Raw genomic sequence first — 15,116 nt, 5'->3', positions numbered from 1 at the left:
TGCAAGGCTTTGTTGAAAATAAATGTATTGTTAATCATGCAGTTATTAATGTGCCTATATTTGAAAACTTGCTTGTGGGGGCCAAGAGAAAGAGTCATTCTAAATGTCTGTTTGTTCCCTTATTAACCAAAGACATTTTTTATCCATGCAGTATCTACAATTGTGTGTTTTAAGTATTCCATGACGGGTGGGGGGGTGGGAGGTGGGAGGAAGTCCTATAGGGATGACCACACAGAACCCGCGAAAGAGTAAACAGTATCTAGAGAGACTGAGACTAGGCCAGAGTCGGAAAGAACTGGTTTCCAATTTCAGCCATGCCACTGGCCGTGGGAACTTCTCCAAACTCCTGCTCCTCATGTATGGCTAACACCCACCTAACAGGGTTGTTTCAGGATCAACGGGAAGCATCTTTAACCTGCTAGGTATTCAGTAAATGGTAGACAGCGTTGTTATTGTTCCTTCAAAACACCTCACCCTGCTTTTCATATGAATGATGCCAAAGCTGAGCACACTGGATAATTTGGAGTTGAAATAATTAAAAGAAAGCAGGTAGCAATTAGCAATCTTTTTATATTTTATTTTAATATTCATTTCTTACCCTACAAGCTTCCTTACTCTCCCCTTTTTTTTTCTCAAAATGACTCATTCTTTACTCAATTTATTTAAATGTGGTTACACTCAAAGTCACCTATCAAATGTCTGTATTTCTCCCAAACACACACACACACACACACAGCTTTAAATCAGTAAGGACTATTTATTACATTGTCTGCATTATCTACTCTAGAATATAGGTCATGAGCAGCTGTATCACCAGAACAGAGAAATCATGGGCTGGAATGGGTACTGAATAAAAATGTGATTGAAAGGCTAGAAGTAATGTGGTACCAACATAACCAACAGGCAAAAGAGTGCTGAGGCAATAACTGTTGGGAATATATAACATAAAGTGAGGAGTAATGTGAAAAAATCTACAGGAGGAAAATCCTTTCCCTGGCTCTAATTTTTCAAATTTCAGACATCTGCTCCAAAAAAAAATTTACAAAGCTGTATGCAGGATCTTGAGAATTCTAGACTTGCCATCAATGTTTAGCAGAACAAAAATTGAATTAAGAATGACATTCTCACCCACTTTGTTTAGGCTGTCTGTTAAAAAGCCCTTATCATAATCTTGCTCAGCACCCATCTTAGACAACATGTTCCCATGGATCCCAAACCCTCATATTGAATCTTATACTTCCTGCTTTATTGTATCTCATACTTCCTGCTTTATTGTTGCTGTGGATGTGAAAAATAGCTGATGATCCTCTTTGTTTATAATCCTTCACAGATGGAAACAGAAACATTCAAAATGACCTATTATTAAGCCTCCCTGGAGGCTACTGACCTTAAGCAAAGTTTTATGACCTACCAATGAACCTACGGAAGGTATCCCAAATAATTATATTCCATCACTCTTTTATTTACACTTGACTGAAAAGTTCTCAATTTTCACACAATCTAGAAAATAAATATTACCCTGGTCTTCACAGGCAGCATTAGGATAAGCAAGGATGTGCTTAATTTGTCATCTTATCCAACTTATTACCTAGTTCCCCTACTTTCTGTTTATCACCTGCGCTTTTCTGGTTATAAAAAATGACTTAAGAAGCAAACCTTATGATACAAAAATTTAAATAAAGGTCACTATCGTCATGGTATGGGGTTTCAGTTTTGCAATCCAACTGCAATTTCCCACCAGGCTGGGTGGAGTTAGTCTAAACAAGTCTAGAGATATTTACGAAATAAGAAAGGTCAGGACAACCCATCAAAAGCGACTCTCTTCCTCTTCCACTGCACGGTGAAGGCCAGGGATGAATTTTAAGAGCTGTTTCCGGACACTTCCCCTTCTGCTTTTCCGGGGCAGGGTCCCAAACATGTTTGAGAAGTTGCCCTCCCACAAGGGGGACATGGACCCACTGCTGGCCGTACTAACACTCCGGTTCCTCCTCGAAGAAGACCTCTTCAGGAAATCGTCCCCATCCTTGGGGACAAAGCATTCATCATCTGTGCTCGTCTGTCGACTGAAGCCTCCCCTGCTGGAGTCCTCAGACACACATGTGTGGTAGCCGTCCTCGCTGTCCATCGTCATGGAGCTCAGACAGCTGCTCTCACTGGATAGGCGATTTCGGTCCAGGAGGGCTGGGCCTGGCCCCGGCAGAGTTCCAAACAAAACCGACTCATCTATGTCCATGTTTTCCAAACTTGGGCAGTTACCTATGTCACCTGGAAGGCAGAAAACAAAGTCCACTGTGGAATGGATATGAGCATCACTCCCTACAAGCAAACACACCAGAATTTCTCTTTAAACGGTGCAGGAAAGAAAGAGTAAAGGTGAAGAATATTTTTCACTGAGCTTCGCCCGTATGAATAAGTGACTCTTTATGAGGTCATTTGATAAAACCTTAGAGTGGTGTTTCCCAAACCATTGTTCATGGGCTGGCTTCCATGTAAAACTGTTCCACGGTCACAAATAGTCATGCTAAATCAAATAAATGTAAATAGATTCTTCACATAAGAACAGTCAACTCCTCTAAGAGTATGCCGGTGTGACTTGTCAATCTCCAAACGTATCATTTCTTAAACGGAAGTGACCCTGCAACCTTTTATTAATGTGCTCACAGAAATTGCATTCTAAACTACATACTTGGGAAAAAAAATAAAGAATATACTTGAGAAAATGCCGTCTTACTCCATTAAGTTCCTCTGATTTTCAGTTACTGTATTTTTTAAATAATTATAAAATTATTATAACATCACTCGAAGTGTATGGGAAACACAGTTATATAACTTGCACCCGTAGGCTGATTATAGAGAATTCAAAGGTGTTTAAAACAGAGAGGCTATCTTCCAGCCTCAAAATCCATGCTTCTTTCTAGAATACTTTAATACTCATATGTTCTGGAATGGTACCATACCCAGAAAACAGCCCTGTCCTCAAATAAATAACAATTCATTTGTGGAAGTTGAGTTTTATCTGCTTAGCTGAATTTTTTCATCAACCTTTCATAACCTATATCTGGGCTCCCCAAACTCAAATTTTAATCGCACACCAACATCCTGTCCCTACCCCACGTGCTTGTGTACTATCTGAGCTGGCTGATATGCTACTAAAAGGAAGGGAATTATTTGTTATACCAGTCTGAGAATGACAGTTTAGAAGGTGACTCTGCTTCAGGAAAAGTAATAGAACATTGCACACTCAGAAATGGTTTTACTTTGTGCTGATTATTTCTCTACTGTTGCTCTCCTTTGTCCTTGAATAGCAATACAAAAAGAGATTTTTCACTTAATCTGCAAGGTTAAATTCGGCCAGCTCTGCACTGACTAGTCAGAATGCTTTCCTTTTTACTAATAAAACCTACTTATTTCATCTGGCAACGAGTTGATGAATTCCTTTGATTGGAAAGCAATTAAGAATCTCATGCCCTGTATATTTATTCTGCGTCTAGGAAAAGTAAACTACAGAACTCCTTCAATCTCTCAAAAAAATGGGTACAACAATGGCTTTAATGAAGAGTCATTCCCCTTAATCTTGAACTAAAGACCTTGTCTATACAAGCTATTCCTATAGAACCCCAGGACTGCCTATATGTATTAGGCCAAACCCCATCTCCACTCCAGAATGTTCCAGAAATGGGGGAAAAGTTTTCCCAAACACCCTCAAGTCTACAGAAATCCAGGAGTGGCTGGATTTTATACCTTTGTCTGGCTAGGAAACTTCAGACCCCTCAAAAATCTACTAAGAATTTTTTAGCATATTAATTTAAAAATATACAAAAGAGAAGTAACTTATATAGAAGTTTCATTTAAAAAAAAACAGAATTTAAACACAAACCTCTAAGCCATACATTAGTGCTTAATTATGAATTAAATGTATCTTTTTTTCCTGTAAATAAATTATTACTTGAAACAAACATTCTAGGTTATAAATAGAGACTTTAGCTCAGTGTTAAGAAGGTATAACCTACATTTCACACCCACATAGCTAGTGGTTTCAGTGAATTATTTGTACAAACAAGTTCATTCCTCAGGCTACACCAGACACGTAGCAAATGTCAGATCAACAAATTTTTATTTTATTTTTTTAAGCAGGCTCCGTACCCAGCATGGAGCTTGACATGGGGCTCGAACTCATGACGTGAGACCTGAGATCAAGACCTGCGCCAAGATCAAGAGTTGGACACTCAACTGACTGATCGACCCAGGTGACCCCAAATTAACAAATTTTAAACTCAACCATTCCCTTCAGAATTCACACAACAGCAAGAGCCATGCATTTACTGTTAGAATGATCATTGGTATTTCTGTCTTAGGTTTGCAGGCCATGAAGAGGCATTTCTCTGCATTCATGTAACTTGTATAATATGAACAAATGATAGGATCTCTACCCAAGAAACATGCTCCCATTCCAGCCTCAATAATTTCTGAGAACTACACAACCCTTGAGCCACAAACGTTCTCAGAAATTGAATTCATCTACTGTAGTGGTAGGAAAATCAAGCTATCTATCATTCTTACTGCTCTCCTAAAATCTCCAGGTGCCTCTTGTAAGTGTGTGCACACATACGAGTGTGTGCACACATGGGAGTGTGTGCACGTTTTCACGTGTATATGTGGTATATATATATGGAGGGGATATGACTTGACCTCCTCACCCTCCGAAAACAAAGGTCACTCCAAAGGTCATGCCAAAAACACAGACTAGTATTCTTGATCCATGCTAGACAATTTTTTCTTATAATGATGATAATCTTACAACAACTTAGAGGCAGAAATACCAAAAAGATGAATGTTACTGCGGTTTCTGAACAGGAAATCACATTTACCATGAAGCAGACGCTGTTCCTGTAACTGCAGCGATCTGAACTCCACCCATTTTTTCTTCAAGGTTTGCTGATAAAAAAGAAAAAAAAAAGTGTTGATAATTGGGAATCCCCAGTGAAGATAGCAATTTACTTCTAGGTGATGAGATTTGTCATTAATTTCTTTTTTTCCTTTCTTTCTAGCAATAGCAACCCCTCCCATTCATTGGAAAGATTATTTTTTACACAAAAGGGAGATACTGGGAATACTACTTTCTCAAGAAATAATCTAGTAGCGCCAAAAAGTTGAAACAATGACTTCGTTTCAATAGAAACAACAGACAATAGAAACCATGACATTTATTTATTTATTTATTTATTTATTTTATTTTTTTTTTTTTTTAAATAGTAGAGAACCCAATTGTTTGGGTTTGTGTCCATTTACTAGCTGTTGAGAGAAGGAGTTACACTCCAGGCTTCTCCCCCCTACCCCACCCATGTGTAAGATGAAGGCAATAACAGAATCGAAACCCTGGGATTTTCCTCAGAATTAGGAGAGTTAGTAGATGTAAAATGTTCAGAACAGTGACTAGAGCTTAGTAAATGTTCAGCAAATAGCATCATTCTGTAAGCCTGGGGCATTAAAGCTGTGTTTATTGCTGTACACCTATGTATTTTTCACAGCAAAAAGGGGAAGCCAGACTGTCTGAAAGGCTTCCTTGGAGGGCTAAACTTAGAACACTGCTAAGCACCCTGACTTCTTAACTGCTTCCTTCCTCTGCTGCGCAGCACATGCAAGCAGTGGCCCAGCGTGGCAATGGAGTGGTTGCTGTCACGGTCAAGACTGCTCATGAGGCCTGACCCAACCCTTCAAAGGGGCTGAGGTGATGAGAAACAAAGCAACCAGGCTGAGGCCATCTGTCAAGGACAGGTAGAGGCTCACTCTCCCTCCTGCCCTCTGGCCTTTGCCCTGCCCCTTTCCCTGCCCACTCAGATCCCCATGGCGGCCCAGCAGGCAGGCACGGCTCAGCTTTGCCTATGGACACTTAATCCCAAGGAAAGGCAGCCTCGTTGGAAACAAGCACTCCTTTGCAAGAAGCAGTCTGGGAAAGGTAGATGCAGGCTAAAAAGGAAAAGGGGGGAAAAGTACATTTGGAAGGAGAAGGCTTAAGGAAAAGAAAATCATAAAATTACAAGAACGTCATCAACTGCTTAAGGGAAGAATGGTTGGTTCCTCTGAACAATCACTGGGCGGGATTTTCCAAGCCTTGATCACAGTAACATTTAGCATCAACCCTTACGGTTACCTATATAATATGCAAGCACTAAATCAAAGCCATAAGATGCCTGGCTCAGTTAATTTCTCGTTCCTTCTGCACTATAGGATAGTCAGTATGGCTGTAAGATTGCTTGGCTATCTGGGCCACAGCTCCTTTCATCTGTGTCAACTGTGGTCCTATGAAGGTCAGAGTTAAGAACCCACAGAGCACAGAACTAACAAGGATCTAACCCCTTCCTTCTCTCTGAAAGGGGTCTATCTCCTGCAAGAGAATAGAATCCAGGAGAGGAGCGTAAGTATAGGTTGACAGTCAAAACTAAATACAGAGAGAAGAGGAGATTGTATTGTTGCACTCACTATACAGAAATACAAAGTCATGCTGTGCCAGATAGCTAATTTTTGTGAAAATAAAGGTTTTAAAATATCTAATCTGTTGACTTGGCCCAGTCATTTAAGTACGTCATCACTTAAACCAAGAAAACACCAGTGTAAAGAGCAGATGTGCCAAAGTGACTAAGAGTTTTTAGTCTCTATCTCAGCTTCCCCATTTTCCTCACAATCTGTTTCTGCCTGTTATTAACAATACAGTTGTATATTTAGACAAATGAGATGTCTCCCCATTAGAAGAAAATTAAAACATGTGGGAGATCTAACCATACCGGGCCCTATCACCTAATTGTACCTAGCTCAGAGCCTGGTACATAGCAGCTGCTCAGTAAATATTGGTTGAATGAATATATCAAAGAATGGCTTCCTGAAATAAAACTCAACTACACAGATGGATATTTTGAGTTGGATATATTTCCAATGTTTTCAATATACACGAGACATATAGCTACACATTTCCATCTTTAATACTTTTACAGTGCTTTCATGGATAACATGCTGTTTAATTTTCCTAACATTCCTACAAAGTTCCAGATTAGAAAATAAAGGTGAAATGTAGCAAAATATTTCCCAAGGACTACCAACCCAGTAAAAAGCAGAGCTAGATTGAAAAGTAGCTCCTCCAGCTAGCACAGTGGATGTGCTGTTTTCATGTTAAACATCTGAATCATAGGTTATGAGAAAGGAAATCCTTGAAAACATGACTCAGAAAAGACCACCATTTCTAAAGAGCTTGTGGCCTCATGGAGTCTTTGAAATATGAATGCATAATTACATAGGACACACAAACTAAATGTCATTGTGTGAAGGGGGAGCCAACTTGACCCTGGTTATAGGTCAGATCCAGACATTTCTGGTTCAAGAGGTGAACTGGAAATCACATAATTTCAAGATTAGAAAAGGAAAAGAAATGCAAGAAGATAAGCAAGAATGAACCCAAAGATCTGTCGGACCTGGAGAAGCAGAAACAGGTAGCTAGGAATTTGGATCCTGTGGCAATATGTAGTTCAAATGCACTTATTTATCTGAGACAGAGGTCAGAGACAAGTTTCTTGCTTGAACCTTGGCTAAGCTCTACTACCATGAAAAGCAGGGTGAGAAAAGCTGCTGATGATGTCTATGGCTCATGTGGGGCTCATGCCTGGAGAGTCAGGAGTACATAAATGCAGCCTATGACCTGAGCCAAACAGCACACGAATCCTCGAGGAAGGACCTGGCTCTGGTTTGGGATCGAGCCCCACATCGGGCTCCCTGCTCTGTGGGAGGCCTGCTTCTCCCTCTCCCATTCCCCCTGCTTGTGTTCCCTCTCTTGCTGTGTCTCTCTCTGTCAAATAAATAAATAAAATCTTTTAAAAAGAAAAAAAAAATGCAGGGTGGAGGCAACCCAAGTACAATACTGAGTGGAAGGGAAAGACCACCATGCATGGGAAGTGAGCAATATAAACTCAAAAAAGGTATGAAAGACAACAAAATTGATGGTCAGTACATGGATTCTCTCTCAAAAAAAAAAAAATGAAAACAAAACAGTGTCCAAAGAAGACTTTAAAACAAAAATATTTATAATCTTCAGAGGAAGAAATGAGATCAATGTCGATCAGAACAAGAAATCTGAAACAAAGAAATAAAACAAGAACAGATAGACATGAAAAAGAATGATCTGAATTCACTCTTTTTTTTAAAATTTATTTATTTATTTATTTTTTAAAATTTTATTTATTTGCGAGAGAGACAATGAGAGACAGAGAGCATGAGAGGGAGGAGGGTCAGAGGGAGAAGCAGACTCCCTGCTGAGCAGGGAGCCTGATGTGGGACTCGATCCCGGGACTCCAGGATCATGACCTGAGCCGAAGGCAGTCACTTAACCAACTGAGCCACCCAGGCGCCCGATCTGAATTCACTCTTAAAACTCAATGGAAACAACTCATTCTATACAGAATAAAGACATTACTGAAGAACTCAACAGGAACAAAACAAAAAAGATAAAGTGATACAAAATATGAAAGAATGGTTAGGAAGCAAGGAAAATAAATCAAAAGACTCTAAAAATATGTCTAACAGGAATTCCAGAAGATAATTCAAGGAATGGTGAAGAAGGTATATTCAAAGAGCTCAAGCTGTTAGTTTTCCAAAACTGAAGAAATTCACAAGTCCTTGGATTGAAAAGGTACTGCAATTTCTAAGCAGTATAAGTTTAGAAGTGAATCTAGACCTAATCACATTTCAGTGTATCTTTAGATCAGTAAGACAAAAGAACATCTTAAAAGTAACCAGAAACAGAAAAAATATTGCCACAAATTGAAATACTGGTTTTTGAAAAGACTCAAAAATAGAAAATCCTCTAGATAGAATTACCAAGAAAAAGAGAGAGAGCGAGAGAGAGAAGGCATAAAAAGTAATACAAATAAAAATGGGGACATAATCTTTGTGAAGAAAAGAAAAATATGGGAACAGAATTTTCATTATCAACACATACAATAAATTTGAAAATCTTAAAAATTTATTAACAAAAACATTAATTCAATAAAACTGGCTCAAGCAAAACAAAACAGAAAGCCTGAGATATCTTATAATTAATAAAGAAACTGAAACAGAGTTTAGAAGTATTCCCACCAAAAAAGAACCCTAAGCCCAGATGATTCAGATAGCTACAAGAATTCTACCAGAGAAGAAAAAGGGGAAGATTCTCCCCAGCTCATGCTAAGAGTCCAGTAAACATGATACCAAAAACTAAAGAAAGATAGTTTGAGAAAAGAAAATTGCAGGCCATTCTACCTATAAAATGAAGTTACTTTCAAATATCCTACAGAAAATTTTAGCAAATCAAATCTATATTTATATAAAAATGATTATAAATTATGACCAGGTTGGATTATTCTAGAAATGCAAGGGTGGTTCTACATTAGAAAATCTTTAAATGTCATTCACTATATTGACAGATATTTTTAAAATAAATAAGCGAGAATAGCGCATACAGAAAAAAGTGTTTGATAAAATTTAATACACAAGCACTATAAAAACTACTAGAAAATTTAGTATGGAAGGGAGTATTCCAAATCTGAAAAGTATATTCATAGAGAGAGTTCATTCCTGATGGGAAAAAGTGGAAATTCCCTTTAAAATCAAGAGCAAAACAAGGATACTTATTATTATAGTTTCTATTCATCACTGTATAGTAAGCCCTACCCAGTGTAGTGAAGAAAGAGAACTTTATGTCATCCTTAACAGTTATTATCTTCACAGAAAACCCAAAATAATCTACAGATAATTTGTTAGAAATTATATAGTTTAGAAATAGTTTGAATTATATAGTTTGAATGACAGCATAAAATTGGTTTTACAAATCTATCCATCAACCTCAATCAAAACACTTACTGTTTTCATAAAGAAACTATAATATGAACAAAAATCGTAAGTAGAAAGGAATACATCTAGTGAAAAATGTATAGGATCTATCTGCATAAAAGTATAACACTTTATTGAAAGACATAAAAAACAATTAAAAATGGTTAAGATTATGAAAACTTTTCCTCTAAGATCAGGAAGAAGACAAGGATGTCCACTTTCACCACTTTTACTCAGCATAGTACTAGACGTCCTAGCCACAGCAGTCAACCAAGAAAAAGAAATAAAAGGAATCCAAACAGGTTAAGGAAAAAGTAAAACTGTCAATTTTTGTAGATGATGTGATACTATGCATAGAAAACCCTAGAGAGTCCACCAAAAAACTATTAGAACTAATAAATAAACTTAGTAAATTTGCAGGATACAAAATTAAGATACAGAAATCTATTGCATTTCTATACACTAATAATGAAGTAGCAGAAAGAGAAATTAAGAAGACAATCACATTGCATCAAAAAATATAAAATATCTAGGAATAACTTTACCCAAGGAGGTGAAAGACCTACACTCGGAGAAATAGAAGACACTGATGAAAGAAACTGAAGACAACACAAACAAATGGAAAGATATACCCATGTCCATGGTTTGGAAGGATTAATATCATTAAAAAGTCCATACTACCCAAAGCAATCTACAGAGTCAATGTAATCTCTATCAAAATCCAAATAGTACTTTTTACAGAACTAGAACAAATAATCTTAAAATTTGTATGAAACCACAAAAGACCCCAAACGGCCAAACAATCTTGAGAAAGAACAACAAAACTGGAAGTATCACAATCTCAGATTTCAAGATATACTCAAAGCCAAAGTAATCAAAACAGTATGGTACTGGCACAAAAATAGATACATAGATCAATGAATAGGATAGAGAGCTCAGAAACAAACCCACACTTATATGGATCATCAATCTTTGACAAAGGAGTTAATAACATACAATGAGGGAAAAACAGTCTTTCATTCATTGGGACTACTGGACAGCTACATGCAAAAGTATGAAACTGGACTACTTTCTTACACCATACACAAAAATAAATTCAAAATGGATTAAAGACCTAAGTGTGAGACATGAAACCATAAAACTCCTAAAAGAAAACATAGGCAGCAATCTCTTAGACACTGGACATATTTTTGGATATGTCTCCTCAGGCAAGGGAAACAAAAGCAAAAATAAACTATGGGACTACAACAAAATTAAAAGCTTTTGCACATCCCTGAAGAAAAAAGGAACCTATTGAATGGGAGGAGATACCCAATAAAGGGTTAATATCCAAAATATATAAAGAACTTATACCACTCAACATCAAAACACCCCACATAATCTCATTAAAAATGGGCAGAGGACCTAAATAGGCGTTTTTCCAAAGAAGACATCCAGATGGCCAACAGACACATGAAAAGACATTCAATATCACTAATCATCGGGGAAATGTAAAGCACAACCACAATGAGATATCACCTTATACCTGTCAGAATGGCTAATATCAAAAACAAGAAATAGCAAGTGTTGGCAAGAATGTGGAGAAAAAGAACCCTCATGCACTGTTGGTGGGAATGCAAATTGATGCAGCACTGTGGAAAACAGTATGGAGTTTCCTCAAAAAATTAAAAGTAGAAACACCATATGATCTAGTAATTCCACTACTGAGTATTTATCCAAAGAAAACAGAAACACTAACTTAAAAAGATATATGCACTCCTAGTTTATTGTAGCATTTAAAAAAATAGCCAAGATATATAAGCAACCTAAGTGTCCATCAATAGAGGAAGGGATAAAGATGTGGTATACATACACAATGAAATATTATTCAACCATAAAAAGGAATAAAATCTTGTCATTTGTGACCACAGGAATGGGCCTAGACGGTATTATGCTAAATGAAATAAGTCAGAGAGAAAGACAAATACCATATGATTTCACTTATATGTGGAATGCAAAAACACCCACAATCAAACAAACAAAAAAGCAGAAACAGATTCATAAATAGAAAGAACTGGTGGTTGCAGGAGGGGAAGGAAGTGAGGGAATGGGCAAAAAAAAAAAAAAAGATGGTGAGATCATCTATCAGAAAACTCAAAACTATGGAGATGTTAAGTCTTTTCAAATTGAGCTATCTACATAAAATTTAATACCAATCAAAAGTCCAAAGTTTATTTATAGAACTTGATAATCTGATTCTAAAATTTATATAGATGATCAGAAGAACCAAGAATAACCTGGAAGGTTTGTTCAACCAGATATCAATATTTATTACAAAGGTATAATAACTGAGTTTGATAGAAACAATGAATCAGAACACGGAGCCTATAACAAAATCCATGCATATATGAAACTTGCTTAAAAATAAAGGCTTCACTGCAGGTCATTTCAGGGGGGAAAAGAAGGACTAAAAGAAATGGTACTGGGAGAACTGGGTATTCATATGGAAATTAAAGAAAATTAGAATCCTATCTCATACCACATATACAAATTAATTCTGGGTGAATTCAGACTTAAGTGTAAAAAGGAAAAACTTTAAAACTTTTGGAAGAAAATATAGAAAATGCAGATTACCTACAAAGGATAAACAATAAGAGCTCTTACATAAGCAAAAATATCAAAGACACAATACATTTAAAATACTAAGGAGACAAAACATCAACTGAGAATAATTTAATCACCTAACAAAACTCTCCTTCAACATTAGCAGTGAAAGATTTGTTTGGACAATGAAAGCCCTACTCACCCTTGCTAAAGGAAGTACTACAGCAAGAAAGAAAGTAAACCCAGAGGGAAGGAAGAGAAAACAGCAAGCACATCAATTCAACACATTAGCCTATGTGTTACCTCAGAACAACAATTTTTATTCCAAAAATTGATAGAATTCTCCAAAGTAAAGCAATAATAAGAAAGATGGTTCCTTGAGATGAACATTTAAATATGTTAAGGTCCTCATGGTGTTCTAGGAGAGGATGGGTATATTGAAAAATGTATACTTCATTTGAAAAAAGTGGTAGGTGTGAATATTAAAACTTCAAGAGAAAACACTGAAGGAGCAGAAATTGCTTAGAAACATGAAATGTGCTTTTTCCTGGAGAAGGCTTTATTCCATGAAATACAGACCTATTTGTTCGGTTATGTTTTAATTAACACCACCAGTTTATTTTGTACATTTTTTTCCTTTTTCTACAAAAAGATAAAAAAGCCATGTTTACTTTAAAAAATGATCCTCACTAATACTCTCTTTTTTATAAAAACAAATTAAGTTTTGACAGTTTTAAAACCTAACTGTACTATGAATCACTGTTTATTCCATACAAGAACTTAATGATAAAATGTTAGAGGCATTCCCTTTAAAAGATTATCACTATTTACAAGAGTCCTAGCCAATGTTGTAAAAGAAGAAAAATAAATTATGTAGTTGACCCTTGAATAATACAGGGGTTGGGGTGCTGACCCCTGCACAGTCAAAAATCCACATATAACTTTGCCTCCCTAAAAACTCAACTACTAATACAGCCTAGGGTTGACTGGAAGCCTTACCGATAACATCAATAGTTGACTAACCCAGATTTTGTATATTATACATTGTATTCCTACAATAAAGTAAGCTAGAGAAAGGAAAATGTTTTTAAGCAAATCACAAGGAAGAGAAAATACATTTACAATATTGTATCTTACTTATAAAAAAACAAAAAACAAAAAACCCTGCATGTAAGTGGATCCATGCAGTTCAAACCTGCATTGTTCAAGGTTATTCAACTGTAGTTGAATAACCAGGGCAAAGGGGCAAAACTTTCAGTATCTGCAGATGATATTATGCCTATATAAAAAATCTACAAACGTTGGAATAAAGAGAGTTCAGCAAGACTATCGGAGTTGAAAATTTACACAAAAATCAATAGCAACAAATTAAAAGATCTTTTAAAATTAAAAAATCATGCTTATTATAACAAGAAAACTTAGAAGTCACCTAAGAATAAATATAATAAAAGCTATATAAAAGTGTATGAAGAAATGAGAAAATGTTTTTGAAGTACATAAAAGACCTGAATTAAAAGGTCAAGAGCCTGTGTTTGAAGTAGGAAAGGTGAAAACCATAAAGATGTCAATTGATATTTATTCTATAAATGTCAATTCCTATCATAATCTGAACAGAGGAATTTTTCAAGGAATTTTACAAATTAATTCAAAATATCATAACGACAAGTAAAATGACAAGAGTATAAAACCAGTGTGAACACAGAAGGAAACAGGGTTCATTGATGAATTAGATATGGGGGGGGAGAATACAAGATAAAAGATAAACATAGTAACTCCTCTAGAGTCATGGGCTCAGTAATTAAGAAGTACATACTTCATAAAGAAAATTCATAAAAGCCAGCTATTGCCAAACACAGTGCAAGTGAGCAACCTGCCTGTAAGCCATGTGGTCTCTGCTCAGACCCGCCACCTCACTGCCACGCAGGGGAGATCTCTGAGAGAAAGAGGTCAGTGCGGTCTGCAGGACCATGACTCAAATGCACACGGATGAGGGTCTGCACTTCATGGCCTGGAAGAGCCTCACCAGTCTAGCAAACTGAGATTTTCAAGACCCTCAAAGAGCCATCCCAGGGAATTTTCTCTGAACTCTGCATTGTGTACTATCTCCTGGAAACTTTTATTTTTTTTTCCCACTTAAAAGCTGATTGTGTGTTTGCCAACGAAAGTAGATTCAAGGACGGCCACAGGAGCAGAGGGAGATGATTTTTGCAGGAAGAATGAAGCAGAACAGAAGGACACAGAAGAGGACAATGGAAAAGCAAAGCTATCGCTTCTCGGCCTTTTGGCTAAGATCAAGTGTGGAAAAGCAAAGCTTCCAGGCCCTCCTGCACACATGCAGCACTTGGAAAAATGAGGAAAAGACCAGCAACTCCTCCTTTGTTTCCCCCATCCCCTGAACAAAATGTAAATCAAGAGAGATCACAGGTGCATTAGTGAAAAGTTCTTCAAGTGATGTGCCTTCCTGTTGCCTTCCTGAGCCTCATAGAAACACAGAAGGAGGAAGGAAGAAAGTGATTTGCACTGGTTTGTGGAGTTTAATATTCCTGTAAAGGTAATTGTGTGGCTCTTGATAATTCAGCAGTTTAGACTCATCACGACATTTCATCTTCAAGGGCTATTTCAATCCCTCAAATAGATTTTTATTCTACCACTCACACATTCAAGGATGAAAAATGTGCCTC

The 15,116-nt window shown here is 36.9% G+C and overlaps 1 protein-coding gene across 3 annotated transcripts in view; it reads right to left on the bottom strand.

The window, feature by feature from the left end:
- Positions 1-556: 556 nt before the first annotated feature.
- CYTIP (cytohesin 1 interacting protein) overlaps positions 557-15,116 on the bottom strand; it is a 75,135-nt gene continuing 60,575 nt past the window's right edge. For all 3 annotated transcript variants that reach the window (XM_081814385.1, XM_081814386.1, XM_006734849.3), the window contains 2 exons: positions 4,869-4,935; positions 557-2,265 (listed from right to left, as the gene is read on the bottom strand). In XM_081814385.1, coding sequence (XP_081670511.1) covers positions 1,808-2,265; positions 4,869-4,935 — 525 coding nt within the window. In that variant the 3' untranslated portion in view covers positions 557-1,807. The remainder of the gene's footprint in view (positions 2,266-4,868; positions 4,936-15,116) is intronic.

Source organism: Leptonychotes weddellii, chromosome 3 (assembly GCF_054177405.1).
Source record: "Leptonychotes weddellii isolate Sample4059 chromosome 3, ASM5417740v2, whole genome shotgun sequence".
In the NCBI taxonomy this organism is placed as follows: Eukaryota; Metazoa; Chordata; class Mammalia; order Carnivora; family Phocidae; genus Leptonychotes; species Leptonychotes weddellii.
The sequence above is the reverse complement of the archived record's forward strand: the minus strand, read 5'-3'. Positions and strand labels throughout refer to the sequence as shown.